This window comes from Paralichthys olivaceus, chromosome 19, assembly GCF_024713975.1.
Source record: "Paralichthys olivaceus isolate ysfri-2021 chromosome 19, ASM2471397v2, whole genome shotgun sequence".
Classification (NCBI taxonomy): Eukaryota; Metazoa; Chordata; class Actinopteri; order Pleuronectiformes; family Paralichthyidae; genus Paralichthys; species Paralichthys olivaceus.
In genome coordinates this window covers 15636184-15651455 of record NC_091111.1, presented here as the reverse complement: position 1 = coordinate 15651455, position 15272 = coordinate 15636184, and the positions used below count along the sequence as shown (strand labels likewise).

At 41.1% G+C, this 15272-nt stretch overlaps 1 protein-coding gene across 1 annotated transcript; it reads right to left on the bottom strand.

The window, feature by feature from the left end:
• On the bottom strand, positions 1-14927 carry LOC109648069 (apolipoprotein B-100-like). The gene is made up of 28 exons (XM_069515633.1): positions 14873-14927; positions 14760-14789; positions 14464-14576; positions 14223-14368; positions 13972-14119; positions 13696-13848; positions 13490-13614; positions 13291-13376; positions 12756-13200; positions 12524-12638; positions 12287-12433; positions 11983-12194; positions 11670-11865; positions 11403-11582; positions 11104-11307; positions 10833-11000; positions 10534-10739; positions 10101-10283; positions 9890-10020; positions 9584-9794; positions 9323-9495; positions 8872-9032; positions 8674-8783; positions 8207-8580; positions 1919-7945; positions 1710-1821; positions 1345-1531; positions 1-1246 (listed from the first exon to the last, which is right to left on the bottom strand). The coding sequence occupies exons 1-28, from the start codon at positions 14925-14927 to the stop codon at positions 266-268; spliced, it is 11379 nt and encodes a 3792-aa protein (XP_069371734.1). The 3' UTR covers positions 1-265.
• Positions 14928-15272: the final 345 nt, after the last annotated feature.

The following is a 15272-nucleotide window of genomic DNA, read 5'->3' as shown; positions in this document are numbered from 1 at the left end:
TTTACACAATCATCAAAATGACCATAGAAAAATTTGACTTGCATGACAGAGGGTACACAGGTTGTTATTTGCTGCTGTTACATGTAGTACCATTATTTTATCATCATTCTATTTTCAAACAAAACGGAACAAGACATTTTTTCTAGAGTTGTTTCCATTTAATTTTTAAATAAAGTTGAATATGTTTTCAACACTTAAACCTGTAAGTTTAAATAACCTGTTGCCGTTCAAGGAGTAGCATTTTAAACATTTAGCTAGAGTGGAATCAAAGATTGATCTCAAGCCTCCTACCCTTAACTTTTACATACGTCTTGTACTGAGCAGGAGCATCCTGAAGATAGTCTGTAACAGTGGATTTAAACTGATTCACGACAGATATTAAAATATCCAGAAAGTAATCAACCATGTTATTTACAGACTCAGTGCTTACAGCTGTGTTTGCGTACTTGGTGATAGTTTTCATTAATGTCACGTGTTTCTCATAGAGAGCATTAATGTAGACAGCAATGGTATCAAGGACATCTGACTTTAGGCTGTTGTCAACAAAGTCCTGAGCTCTGACAACAACATATTTTAGGGTGTCCCCCAGTTTTTCCAGGACGATGTCTATATTCTGGAAGTGCTTTAAAAGATCCACAATAGGATTAGACATAGTCTTCATTCTGTCCCTCAACTGTTCAAGTATTTTGGCTCCAGCCATGACATCCCGAATGGGCATAGTGACCTGAATTTTACTGACCATGCCAATCATGACATCAGAAGCGTATTCTACATTAACAGCAACAAGGTGCATCGCCCTCTCCAGCATAGTTGTAATTTTGTCATTCAGGTTGTTGAGCACTTCAAGGACAGTGGTTACCTTGTCTGACCCAGGCAGTCTGACCCGGGTCTCTCTCAAGACCCTGATGGTTGCATCCAAGAAAATCTGTATAGTCTTCTGGTACTGAGCAACAGTGTTCCTAAAGAGAATAGACACCTGGCTCATATGTGGGGCATGGTCTGCAATGTTGTGGGCTTCCTCAGTATAGTAAATAATATTATTCTTCAACTGAGCAGCATGACTGAAGAGCTGGTATTTCTCAGCAAAGTTAGACAAACAAGAAGTGATGGCAGGAAGTTTTTCCTGCAGACCCCTGAGCATAATGTCTGGGGCATCCATGTTGACCAACATCTTAAGATTCATTTTATCAGCATCCTTGATTGAAGCTCTGATGGTGAAAAGTTCAACGTCCTTCCCAGGATCAGACTGTTTAGCACAAGAAAAAAAATGCATGTAAACTTTGTTATCAATGCATAACTGTCTCAATGCAAATATATAAAAGCAATATCAGATCAGATCCTTACAGCATAGCGACCATAAAGCCTGGCATTCATCTGCGATGGGACCCTGCCATGGAACTGAAGACCTAAGAGGCCTGTAGATGGAATAGAAATTGTGGCACTGGTTCCATCTTTGCGGACAGCATAGCGCAAGTTCACATCAGTGAAGGCAGGGCTGGTTATGTCCACATTAAGTGTGAGATGAGAGTCACTGTAGAGATAAACAGGAATGTGTCACTTCTCTCTTTTGAATATGCAACTTTACACAAAGTAGTTATGAATTCCCTTTTTTCTTGGAATACTTGTAAACATATGCATGAGCTCGATGAAGTAGATAAATTACAATGGTAAAATAAAAGAAATTACACAAAATGCTTTTTTTTAAATACCTCAGTGTATGGGAAAGAATGTTTTGTAGGTCCACGGTCAGATCAGTATGGGTGAAAACACCCTTTCCAGTCAGACTTAAGCCAGCGTGTTCAAAGTTTATGGTAATGGAAGCTGTTGAAGCACAATGATTTAGGTTAAATCTTATGACAATATTTGTTTATATTAAAAAAATGCAAAAATTTATTTTATTCAATGAAAAAGAACTTACAATCCAGGTCATATTCCAAGAAGACAATGATAGAAGATGCAGAGGACTTAAAGGTGATTTTGAAGACAGGAGCACTGCCCTCAACTTCTGCTGCCAGGTTTGTGCTGTACAATGGGCTGATAAACTTGGTGTTGGTGGAGATCTTCTGCTTGTCAGTTGTTACTTCAGCAACAGTTTTCTCAAAGATGGTCAGCTCACCCAGACTGCTGGGCTGAGAGATATCAATCTCAATATCAGCAGTCAAGGACGACAATGGCACAAAGTCAATGGTTGCTTGGGCAATGTGCTTCCCATTGGTGTTGAAGCTGAACAAGTTTGCCTCATTGTTGCTAGTGTACTTCAGCACTGCATACACTCGGCTCAGGGAGGCTTCAACAGCAAGATTTTCATTAACATCCAGGCCAAAGAGTTTGTCGGTGCCATAGTTAAGTTTGGCATCAGCAATAATCTTGGAGGTGGAGCGCAGGCCATCCTTATTCAGGTACAGATTCATCTCATTATCAAGGACTCCCACAAGTAGAATATCCTCAAGCACTGTTCCATCCATGTTTGCTCTGGTGGATGACTCCATGGAAATGTACTCAAAGGTTCCTTCCAGCTTCAGACTGTGGTCAGCCTCTGCCTTTCCAACTGCTTTAATCACAGGTATATTAAAATCACTCTTCACCCTCAAGGTGGAGACAGCATTTGCTTTGGTTTTGGTGTCTGCAACCAGATTTTGGTTTGCCTCCAGATTGAGAACTGGCATGGAAATCTTTGCAAAAGTAGCCACAGAGACTTCGGTTTCAAAGGTCTCAGTACTCACAGTGATGGAGCTGTCATGAGTACCTTCAATGTGACGATGTTCAAGGGACAGGGAGTTGGCCAACTTGAGTCCTCTCTTGGTGGTTAGACTGGTGGTGCCATCAAGTTTGGCTTTTAGAACCTCAAATTCAGAGACTGTGGTAGCTCCCAGACGGAAGACAAGTTCATCTTCACCATATAATCCAGCATTGACATTCAGATTAATAATGTCAGATTTAAAGGATAGTTCTGTGATCAAGTTACCCATTGAGGGAATGTAAATTAGACCCATCATATCGACCAAGGGGCCTACTTGGCTTCTTTGGAAAACAATCTTGGCGTTCAAATCAATAGTCTGCTCAGTGGTAGTAAAAATGTTTTTCAGTCCAGTTTGGTCATACAAGTCAAGATCGCTAATTGCTGGGGTATGGAAGTCAACAAATGGAATATCAATCTCAGGAATACTGATGGGCCTAGTCAGAAAAGCAATGTCTGCTTCCCCTTCTACAGCAGTAAGAATGGCAAACTCCCTCTCATTGTTCTCCATAGAGAAGTTCCAGAACAATTTGTGCTGATTAAGACGAGCCACCGCCACAGTGTTCATATGTTGTTTGTCAGGCCTGAAGGTTGCTGAGTAATCATTCTGCAGATCAATTTTGGCAGTAAGAGCATCATTTAAACTGAGCTTGGTGTTTCCGTTATTCTGAAAGATAAACACAACCTCCCTGGTACCAACAACAAAATCAATCACATTGTTGAAGGATCCACTGACAAAACCATTTAGATCTGTACTCTGAGTAGCCTTCAGTTCAAGCTTCATGTCATGAAGATTGGCATTTACTGATCCCACCAAAATGCTGTTTTTTAATGTGGAGCCTTTTACTTCAGAACGAAAATCAGTCTTGAAATAGCTGAATATGAGGAAGTCAACATTCATGGTCTGTTTCATCTTCAAAAGGAATGTATCTGTGTCACTTATTAAGGTGAGCCTGAACATACTTGGATTGATTGTGACTTGCAGGTCACTCTCATGAGTATTGTCGTGAGAGTTCAAGGTGGTAGTACCCTGGTTTCCAACAGTTATTGTCACGGATGTACCTTCCTGACGGGCCACACATTTTTGTGAAACAGATGTCTCACTTCTGAGGTTCATGATTGGGAGGCTGAGAACATGTTTATAGGATGTGTCACTACTGGCTGATAAGCCACCCTTTGTGGCTAAGTAAGCTTCATTTAAAAGCTCAGCATTGTAAGGTGCTGTGGTGGCCTTTACTGTGGTTTTGGCTGATGCCTGAGCTGAGAAGTCAGAAAATGTTACAGATGCATGATGGTCTACTGCAAGAAAATCATGAGTGAATTTAAGGGTCTCAGCAGCAATCAGATGATGGCCCTCTGGAACAGTAATGCGAGCAGTGGAATCCAGGTTGAAGTTAAGGATTTCAAAACTGAGTGATGTCCCCTGGGAAGTCACAAAAGCTGTAAGCTGAGGAGTCTCATTCATGTCAAGAGAGGTTTGAACCTCAGCAGCATTCCTAATGGAATAGATTGGGCTGTTCACCTTTATCTCATAACTTAGTTTACCAAAGCCTGGAATTGTGATGTCACTAGGAATTACTGGCAGATTACTTGTTGGAAGTTGGAGAGTTTTAATAAGTTTATCTGCCGGAAAACGAGGCAGAATAGGAAAGGAGAACTCGGGTAAAGTGATCGCAGGGAGTGAATATTCAGGAATGGTAGGAAGGTAGTTCACATTCAGGTCTCCAATTAAAGCACCAACATCAAACATTGTCATCTCCAAATTCAGAATGAAATCGATCAAGGCAATGAGCCTCTGTTTTATGTCATTAATTGAGATGGCTGTCGCGTGCACAGTATGCAACCCCAAGACGGTGAACTCTGGGATGTTCAGCTGTGTTGGTATTTCAAACTGATGAAGATCACTCATAATGAATGTCTTGGAAGGCACGACAAGATCAGTGAGAGGAATTCTGAAGGATGGTATGTTTAGCTGGGCTTTCTTCAATTCTGTAATGAGCCCATCAATGATTTGCAAAAGCTCACTAACAATCTTTTGGTCAGGTACCAGCCTCTTAAAGATCTCAACCATATTGGTGAACATCTCAGTGGCAAGGATTAGAAGGTCAGTATAACACTTACTTGCCAACTGCAGATAAGAAGTAATTTCAGCATTGACATCCAGGTTTGAAATTCTCAGTTTTATCATTTCAGCAAATACTTTCAAATTATTAAGAACAACCTGGTTAATGAAATCCTGAACATCTTTCATAATTTCTGACATTTTAATCTCTCTCAGTTGTTCCACTGAGCCTCTAAGAGAGGATAAGACAAAATTGGCAAAATCTCTAGTTGCCTCAAGCTTCTGGGGGATTTCAAGAGACCTGAGCAGACCATTCACATAAGATGTGTACTTGGCAATAATTTCATTGACATAATCCACAAAGTCATTATAATCAAATGACTTCAGTTTCTCTTCAATAATAAGGAGGTAATCTTTTAACTGGATAATTATATCCTGAATCTCAGTTGATTTTAAATAGTTGACAGCATACTCAAAGATTTGCATAATTTTAGAAGGTATATGTGCATCCTTGACCATCTTGACTACAACTCTGATGGATTCTTCTATTTTTAACTGCTTGATGAGCTCCATAGTTTGTTCCAAGGCAGCTTGAACCTTTTTGTCTACCTCAAACTTTAAAGTCAACTCTTGCATCTTGTCATAAAATGTGTTGATCTTGCCAAGGATATCAAGATCCTGAATCATTCCCCTCATATAATCTGTTATGTCACTGAGAATCTCTGTGGGAAACTGACTAATGAGTTCCTCAATGTGAACTCTGAAGTTTATAGATGTAATGTACCTCTTCAGTTCAGCAATATACTTCTGCAAGTCAAAGGTCTCAACTATTTCCTTAATATCTGACATGAATGTCTGTAGTTTAGCCTTGATTTCATACTTGGCATCAATGTCAAGCAGGAAGGCAATGCTGCTGCCCTTCAGTTTTTCCAAATCAAACTGCTGAACCATCTTGCTGACGGTGTCGATCACATACACAACCACAGCCTTGATGTCATATTCCTCGGTAAATGCATTCAGGTGTTGCTGGATATTCTGAATGAGTGTTTCAGGGAGGCTGCCACTAAGAATTTCTTCCATCATACCAACAAAGTGTTGGATGTAAACAGTGACATCAGCCAGAAGTTTTTCAATAGTAACCTTCAGGTTACTTAAAGAGGCCTCCACATCATCCATGGAAAGTGCATATTCTTGGGTAAGATCACTGAAATACTGCTTAAGTTGGTTTACCTTGCCTTCAATATTCAATTGAGAAACAAAGTCACTTACATACTGGGGAAGAGCCTCAAGTTTAGCCTTTATCTCTTCATTGTTGATGCAGTCTTGCAGTGTCTCAGCAACATACACGATGAAGCCTTTCATAGTTTCCAAGAGGGCAGGGAGATTGTTAAAAAGAGGGATCTGAATGATATGACTGTCTGTGTTCTTGTCATACTTGAGGAAGCCAGAGAGAGTGAATTCCTGGTTGTCTGTGGAATCCATGTTGATGATGTTTGTGAGGATGGTGCCAGAGACCTCAATTCCAGTTCTCTCAGGGGTATTGTACACACTCAGGTCCTGATTGAAGACATGCTCATTCATTTTAGATTTCATTCTTAAACTGGTCTTCTGCTCTTGGGGTGACAGAACAGTGTCCATGTTGTTGTCAATAATAGTCTGGAGGGAAAAGTTGTTTCCTAACTCCTGGGTTATTGATGCTCTGCAATCATGTGAGCTAGCAAAAGCCAGAGGTTGAGCTTTCAGGAGGTACTTGCCATAGAGCTGAGCACTGTGCTTTCCATACGCGTGGATGTCTCCATCAGCATTGACAATAGCATCAAGGTTGAAATCAAAGGGAACAATGCTGCAGCGGATGGTGTGATCAAAGCGCATTGGCTGTGAGTTGAAACGGGCATCGTTGGTAAACCTGGCAGCAAGGCCAAGGACTTCCAGCTCAGTGTTCTGGTTCATGTGGGTTCCAAAGAGTTTTCCAGTGGTGCTACACTTTGCATTAGCAGTCAAATCAGCATAATTCACCTGATAGATGTGCTTGATCTCTTGCTCGCCATAGATGGCTTCCAGGCTTCCGGTCAAGTCCATCTTGTTCAACTCTGCCTGCAGCTGAGCCTCATTAATGAAGTTGGCAGCCAGAAGTTTGAGGTTGTTATTAACATTTGCAGAAGCGGTGTAGGGTTTCATGTTGATGAGGATATCATGAGTGTAAGAGGCAAACTCACTCGCTATGGCTTCAGCCTTTGAGTTGAAGTCAAGGCTAGAAAGAGTAATGACGAGAGTGTTTGCATTGTCAACCTTGATATCGGGCATTGCAGCCTTGTTGTTAATAGATAAAGTAGCTCTGGAAGCATCAAGCTCAGCATTGAAGGTGTTTTCTAGGGACAGGGGGCTCTGCAGGGTGGTTGTTCCACTTGTGGTCAAACCGTCCTTGTTCATCTTCAGAATAGCCTTGTGAATAGCCTCGTTCTCAAGAAGTTTCAAGGTGGCATCGCTGTTTACAGCCAGACCACTGACATCAAGAGTGGCAGTCAGCAGAGAATAAACACGATTTTCAGATTGGTCTGCATTTGTCTCCATCCTAATGACGACTTCACCTGCGCCAGCTGAGGCTTCAGCCTGGTTGCGGATCTTCATGCCAAGACCAAGAGCATTTGCATCACCTTTCAATGACAGCTTGTTATCTTTGAAGGAAAGCTCACCAACATGTGTCAAGGTGTTTTCAAAGGCATTGGTGTTAGACACAAGTGAGAATTCACCATTGGCAAGAGATGCTGCAATTGTGTTCTGAGCACTGATAACTGTGGAGTCAATCTGGACAGCAGAATCAAGCTTTGCTTCTGGCCTGAATGGAAAGATGGTGAATGACTGGGTGGAAATGGTCTTTCCATATATGGGTCCAGCCTTGAACATTCCCTCAAAGTTGCTATCAGCAGAGATATCTTCACTGTTGAATCCAGTCATGCCTGTGTGCTCTAGTGAAACACTGAGACCTAATGGACTTGTGGCTTCAATCTTGCTGCTTGATTTCAAGTTGATTTTGTCAGTAATAGTTGCATCTTCAGTGATGCTAACACTGGCTTCAATGAATTTATGGACCAAAGAGCTTTTCAATTGAGCCTTAATGGAATCAGTTGTCATCAACATTCCTGAGCCTGAATAAAAGACAAAAGGAAGAAATAGTGTATAGTGTGAATCATTGGGTAATATACACTATACCAAACACAATATGCACAATCAACTACTGTATCATCAGAGATCAGTGCATTCTTATATTGTTGCAGTTACTGAAATAAGTCAGGTAATTTTGCAACTGTTACACAAATTTATTCCACTAAAGGTGAACAACACATCACATAAAATGTAAATTAAGTATAACATGGATGTGGAATGATTAAAAATTTACTCTGAATTACCTTCGATCTTCAACGACAGGACGTCAATTGGGGAAGTTCCTTTCACATCAAACTTTGCTGAGTAGCTTGGTGTTTCTACAACATCTTTGCCGGCAGTAAATGAGGCCTCTGCATCATAAAGGTTGCATTTCATCAGAGTTGAAACCTCCGCTTTGCCAAAAAGAGGGATAAACAGTGTAAGACTCTCAGGCACAACAAGGTCTGGGATCGGAATCTCCATGGAGACAATCTCAAGACCAAACTGGGGTAGAGATACACTAGGGGTTGTTAAAACTGGTGGGAAATGAAGCTCTTCTGTTGACTTTCCTCCAAGAGGAAGTGGGATAGCAATGGTGAAGCGCTCATTGTTGAAGTAGTACGAAGCCTTTGCCTCACTGTTAACAGGACAAAAGTAAAATAAATTAATATTTTGAAAAGAAAACATCTTGGATAATTTAAGCATTTACCATGAAATTTTACAGACTTACGTATCGAGGAACAATGTGTCTGGTAGGGAGATCAGAGGCATATCAGGTACTCTGAAATTCTGGATGTAAGGGATGTCAGCACCATATATTTCCATGTAGCTATTTGAAGCCTAAAAAAGAAGAAAAGTGTGTTTTTATGTTATGCGTCACATTATTTTACAGAGAAAACACAAATAATTTCTGATTCAAGACTCATACCTCCACAAATTTCTTGAAAATGTGACGGACTCTCATGTCTGTCTGTCCCACTTGTGTGTCAAGTAGCTGGTTGCCATACTTCTCAAACAAGTCAGCATTTTGCAAGATGGTGGTTTCAGTGTTTACATCGGACTTGAAGGCAACCTCCATCTTGCTGGTATCTACAACAGATCCAAAAATGTAATCTAAATACTTTTGACTGTTCCACCTATCACTACAACATGCACTCAGTCTCCCACAAAAACAAACTGTTGGCATCACACACAATGCATCTAAAATCATCAGCCCTCCCACACAAAATATCTCAGACATGAGCGACACAACTAGCACTCACCATAGTAAACAACACCAACCCCCCCACTCAAATTTATATCCACCTGTCTAAGAAGTAACAATGGAATCAAATGTTGGTGTAATAGAGATATACAAATAAAAGGGGAAATTCAATTACCATATGTCATTGCAATTTTCTGCTCAGAGGTGGCGTCCATTAACTTGATCTCACTCTCAAGCTCCAGCTCCAATTCTTCATCACGCTTCATGTTAGCTGTGACAGTGGCATCAGCATTGAGTGAGGGGACAAGAACCTGGACTTGCAGCATTGCTTCCTTCATGGCCTTCAGACTGAAATATGTACCAGTTGGTTAGTGTCATTTCAATGACACACGTGACATTAATGTTATTTCATGAGGATTTGTGGTTGATTTCTTACTTGGCACGGCCAACCAGGGAGAGCTGAGGGATGTTCTTGTTTACAAAGTCCAGAGAGATTGAATGAGTTCCTTTGCCTTTGGTGTTTCCATCAACAACACCCAGCCTGAGTCCAGCCTCTACATCGAAGTCAGGGATCTGTAAGTCAGCTGTGACAACATTTCTCCTTCTGTTGTACTTCAGCATTGCGATAGCCTCAGTGGGCTCTGCACCTGTTGTTGAGGAATCAATAGAGTATTTTTTAGCTTGTGGACCACTTCAACCATGGAAAGATTTGATCATATTGTCCACATGAATTGCAACTTACCTTCAGCCCTCACAATGAGCTTCACAGAGTCAACTTTCTGCCTGCCCTCTTCTCCCTCCCTGAGGAGTTCGTAGGCGATGGTAGCTGTGTACTCAGTGATTTCACCAGTAGGGTGGAGCTCCACAGCAAATCTACCAAGGTTAATTAAATACATCTTGTTAAAATGAGTTCATTTCAGAAAGTATTTGTTGGTGATTTGATTTTTGCTTACTTGCTGTCTCCAGTGAAGGGGAAGTAGGGAGCTGTTTCTTGAGAGAATGCATCAGTGTACTGCAGAGCAGTGCAGTATTTCATTCCAGAGAAGAAAGGAGTGCACTCATTAACATCAACCTTGTCCATCACCACAGGGGGGATGGTCATCACCTCTGATCCAGTCACTGCCACCAGGGAGTTTCTAAAATTAAAATTGAGCAAAGTATGAATTTGACTTTTATCTTAAATTTAAACATGGAAAAGTCGATGACACACCATAAAAAACTGTTGTACTTAAGATAAACACAACATAGCTGCTATATCTTCAATGTTCCCTTGTGGAATATCTTGGTACACTTTGTATTTCGGGTTTGCTAGATTAACAGCTGCATTTCAACCAGTGTTGCAAATAAACTTTTACTTTTATAACATTTGAAATCTCTGTGGCTTACGTCATTTTGATGAGCTTTGTTGGATTCACTGGTGCAGGGATGGTCAGCTTGACTAAGTCATGTCCCATGGAAATCTTGGCACTGAGTCCACTCTCATGGAAAATGTTGGTGTGCATCTCTAATCCCGAGTTGACATATTCAGGGATGTGGGAGCCGACCTTAGTTACAAACTCAAGGCCAGCGAAAGGCATGAATGCAACTTCACTCTGTGTGGAAACAGGAGTAACATGAATTGTTTTGTTGATGCTGTGAAATCAAAAATATATATTTAAGATTTAAGCACATTTAGGGATTTTTACCATGTCACGAGCAATCTTAAGTCCACCCTTGATACCAGGAGTGAAAGTACCAGACAGTGCAATCCTCAGAGGCACACCAGTTGCAGTAGGGAGGAAGAATTCATTGTCCATGAAGATGTAGTGGGCAAAGATTGTATTGTCAGCCTTGGTCATCAAAGCCTTCATTAGCTGTGGCAAATAAAAATACACAGGACATTAGTTTATAAAACATACAATCATTGAATTGTTAGCAATGCTTTTTAAAAAAAAACTCATAGTAACACTTCCTTACATCACCAGGGAACATCTTCAACATGCTGTCAATCATCATTGTAGCAGAGTAAGCCATTTCCTCCATTTCATTGGTCCTCAGATATCCCAGCTCATTTCCCAGAAGTTTCATGTAAACCATGGCCTCAGGAGACTGAGCAGACTTCAGATCGCCCACCAGTTTGTTGAGGTTGCGTCCGATCTCTCTCATGAAGTCCTGGGTGGCCTGTGCATATATTACCAAATTAGTTTTTAAAAGTCCCCCTAAAAAACAAGATATTTAACACATTTGCTTTATACAAAACAAGTTTCTTTGAATACCTGTCTCTTCATCCTGTCCTTCTTCAGGGCAGGCATTACAGTCTGCATCATCTCACTGACACTCAATGGCATGTTGTCAGATACAAAGAACATTGTCTTCATGACAGTGTCAGGGAAGAATCCATTCTTTCCAAACAGGGCTTCAACTGTTGGCTCAAATCCTTTGCCCTCCATACCAAACTGCGAAGGTGACATATTTATAACACTTACTTACAATTTTACACAAATTGTCATGTTTCAGTATGTCTCATGGCACAACATATTTACCTCTATCATGTCCATATCATAGCCAAAGGCCTTGAGAGTCATCTCAAGCATGACTTCTTTGGGCAGATAGCTGGTACCCTCAAAGATCATGTTGCCTTCCACAGATCCGATCTTGTAGTTGCGAGAGAACTTGGTGGGGTCCATAACGGATCCAATCTCATTACCCTGCAGGGCATCACGAATCTTCTGTCTCAGTCTGTGGGAAAACAAGACAAATGTTGCAGTCAGCCATTTTGTGGTGTTTTATTCAAATTGAGACAGCTATGTATAGTAAGTGGCAGCAATTAAAAACTTTTATGAACTTTTAACCCACTGTTTAGTCTCAGGCTCAGTTGTGGATAAGATGTTAGTAATGTGCGAGATGACAAAGCTCTTGGCTTGTTGGTCTTGTTCAATGGGCAAGGCATCCGCCAGCTGGAACAGTTCACTTGGCTGGGGGTTCTTCATAAGTACCAGATATGCAGCAAGACGCTTTTGCAGGGGGCTGGTACCGTCCAGAAGCACCTGCATGAGAATTTCTCTACCCTGTGACAACAAGGGATCAATATGATTAGAATCAGTTATGTAGAAACAATTACTCTAATAAGCTGTCACACAAATTCATTAATTTGTCTTGCCTCCTCAGGGACGGGAATCAGCCTGAACACTTGGATGGCAGCCTGCTGCACAGCCAGGGAAGCTTCAGGTTGGTTGACACACTGCATCACAGTGGCTCTCAGTGCAGGACTAGCAGGGGACATAGCTGGAGCCATATTTCCAATAACCTATAATCAAATGTGACATGGGACATGGGAACTTTTTCTTATCAGTGTTGACACTCAGTAGAATTTTGATCAGTCAAGAATGTAACCTACTCTCAAAAACATAAAAATGTTCTCCTGGTCACCGGTGCAGTCACCTAACTGAGAAGCCATGAACTCAGCCACAGAGTAAATCTCAGGGATCAGACTTTCTTCAGCCTTGTAAAACCTGTTAGAATAGTAAAAAGTATTACTTTTTGAAGACATTGCCTCTATTTTACATACAGGATAAAGTAAATAATTGCTAAAATACTATTCAGCATAAAAGGTGGTTAACATCACTCGCCTCTTGACAATATTGCTCAGGGCATACAGGATGGGCTTGCTGGTCTTGTATTTGGCCATCTCCAGCATGTCATTGATCAGGAGGGCAGAGGGATTGGACACAAGTCCCAAAGCAAACACAGCAGCATCAACCTCGACAGAAGAGCTATCTAAGGTCCTGAGGATCTGCATGATGGCACTGCTGCACTCAGGGGTTCCACACTGGGCCAGAACCTGGTAGGTCAGGACACGGGACACTTCAAGAGCCTCTGGAATGGCGGGACTCAGGGTCTCAGCCTTCATTCCGCGGACCATGGACACAAGCTTGTGGAAGAGGTTGGCCCTCCTCTCACCCTCGGTCTCGGGCAGATTGGCCAGTTCTCTCAGGAGGCTCAGACCTGCATCTTTATCCTGGACAACACTCTTGTCCTCAACAGCCTCCATGTGAAGACCCTTGACAATGCCACCTGTTATGCAGAAGGAAACGGTAAGTATTAATTATTTATACATTTCGTTTATTGAAATAAAAAAGAAGAAAGTGAAAAAAATGTGTTTACTGTGGTCGAAAACTCTGTCATTGTGAGGAGAAACCTCAACCAGAGTCAGTTCTTGCTTTCCAACATTGGTAACTCCGTATTCTCCCCTGTGCAGATGCAATGCATGGTTCAAAGTATTGTAGAAAGCTTGGGTAATACTTATCAGTACATGTACTTACATAATAGAGTAGTGTAGATTGATCCATAAAGATTGACTCACTTGTGTGAAAAGGGAACGAGGATATGTATCTCAGTGCAGGATCCAGAGGTCATGTGTTTCTTCTCATTGTCAAAGTTGTAATTACACGTCTGGGAGCTTCTGATCAACTGGGCAAGAGGGTAGTGCTGAAACACGGAAAAAGTATTGTGAGCAAAAAAGTATTTTTTTCAAACCAAGCCCTCCCATGTGTCACTAGAAGATCTTACCATCCCAGAGATAAGTGCCAGAGGACTGGTGTGATCTCTAATTGGGACAAATTTGTCACATGTGGACAGATCTCTGGTGAGGCTTATGCCAGTTGTGCTCTCCTCTCTAGAGTTGCTGGAGTAATGGGTCTTGCACATGCCGTGGATAGTGGGCTAAAATGGGTGTGAACAGAGATATGAATATCATTTCATTGGATGTTTGTTATTTTCTGTTGTTACATTAGGGTCTTTTTAATGTAAGTTAACATTTGAAGGGCACACTAGTAAGAGATTTACCATGTTCTTGTTCTTATCTTCGTCTACCAGAGGAACAGCCAGGGCAGAGATAATGCCTCTCTTGACATTCAGAATGGTTGTTGTCTCACCATCTTCAGGGTAAATGTTCACATCATATACACCCTCAACCACAACCTTCAGAGGATATCTAAACGAAAAAGACTTCAGCATTTAGAAAATGTTTTTTGTGAAGAATTTTTCTTCATGCAAATTGGTGTAACACTTAAATGAAAAATGTATATGTAAAATACCTCTCCATTTCAACAGTAAAGTTGTGAGAGCTGGACGTGGGACCGAACACAGGGTTTCCCTCTACATCCATGTCAACCACTTCATTCAAGCTACAACCAGTGGTGCGGACGATGAAACTACAAGTCTGAGGCACTTCGATTTCAACCTGTTTTAAAACGTATATATGACAGCTTTACCCATGTGATAAAGGAAATGTGTGGAATTTATCTATGAGAACATTGAATGGTGAGATGTTTGTACCTTGCAAGTGGCCGTAGGTCCATTCTTGAGCTGTGATGCACCATTGATAGCATTCAAAGACTCAGCTTTGTACAGGTATTCATATTTGTGGTAGGGTTTGTACCTCTGGTTTACTTTTAGAGAAGATATTGATTTTACATTAGAGTTCTGTAAACTTACAATAACAATTTAGCAAGGGAATTTACAGTACAAAGGAATTCTTGAAAATATTGGCACAATACAATTTCTACATTGAAATTGAACTGCCATTCACATTGCATGGTGTTTGTTATATCATATCAGCACATTGAACTTACACAGGCAGGGTACATGCTCCTCTTGGGCAGCTGTAAAAAAAATAGTCATAATCAAGATGATTAGGTTAAAAAAAATCAAAAGCAACATAAGGGAAATAAAGAAGAATACTTACAACTCGAGGTAATCGTGATAAGGAGAAAGGAAAGGCAGAGCTTTGAGTCCCACATGATGGGCTCGCTGTGTCTCTCTCTTTTCAGCTCCTTTGGTGAGTACTCAAATGAGACTGAGACCTCAACCTCTGCAAAGGCCTTTTATACCAATGGTGTTCTGTAGGTTGAAATTACATACAGTGCTGTACCAGCTCCAAAGTCCACACGATATGTATGTGTGGAGGGCCAAAGGCAACTGGTTTCATAAAGCTTTCCATGAATATGATTACCAGTTTGGCAATTTGTGTTTTTATATCGAAAGCTTTCAACCTAGCTTCCTAGATTGTACAACTATTGTTACAACTGAGCAGAAGTGCGCACTCTACTTCTGACTTTGTAAAATATCATTGTAAGATGAAAGAA

What these genes read in the sequence shown, in the direction of transcription:
- LOC109648069 (XM_069515633.1), bottom strand. Translation starts at nt 14,927, where the DNA reads ATGTGGGACTCAAAGCTCTGCCTTTCCTTTCTCCTTATCACGATTACC. An exon ending in TTTACTGTTGAAATGGAGAG is followed by an intron (nt 14,120 to 14,222) that starts GTATTTTACATA and finishes TTTTTCGTTTAG; the next exon opens with ATATCCTCTGAAGGTTGTGG. An exon ending in AAGATAAGAACAAGAACATG is followed by an intron (nt 13,849 to 13,971) that starts GTAAATCTCTTA and finishes CACCCATTTTAG; the next exon opens with CCCACTATCCACGGCATGTG.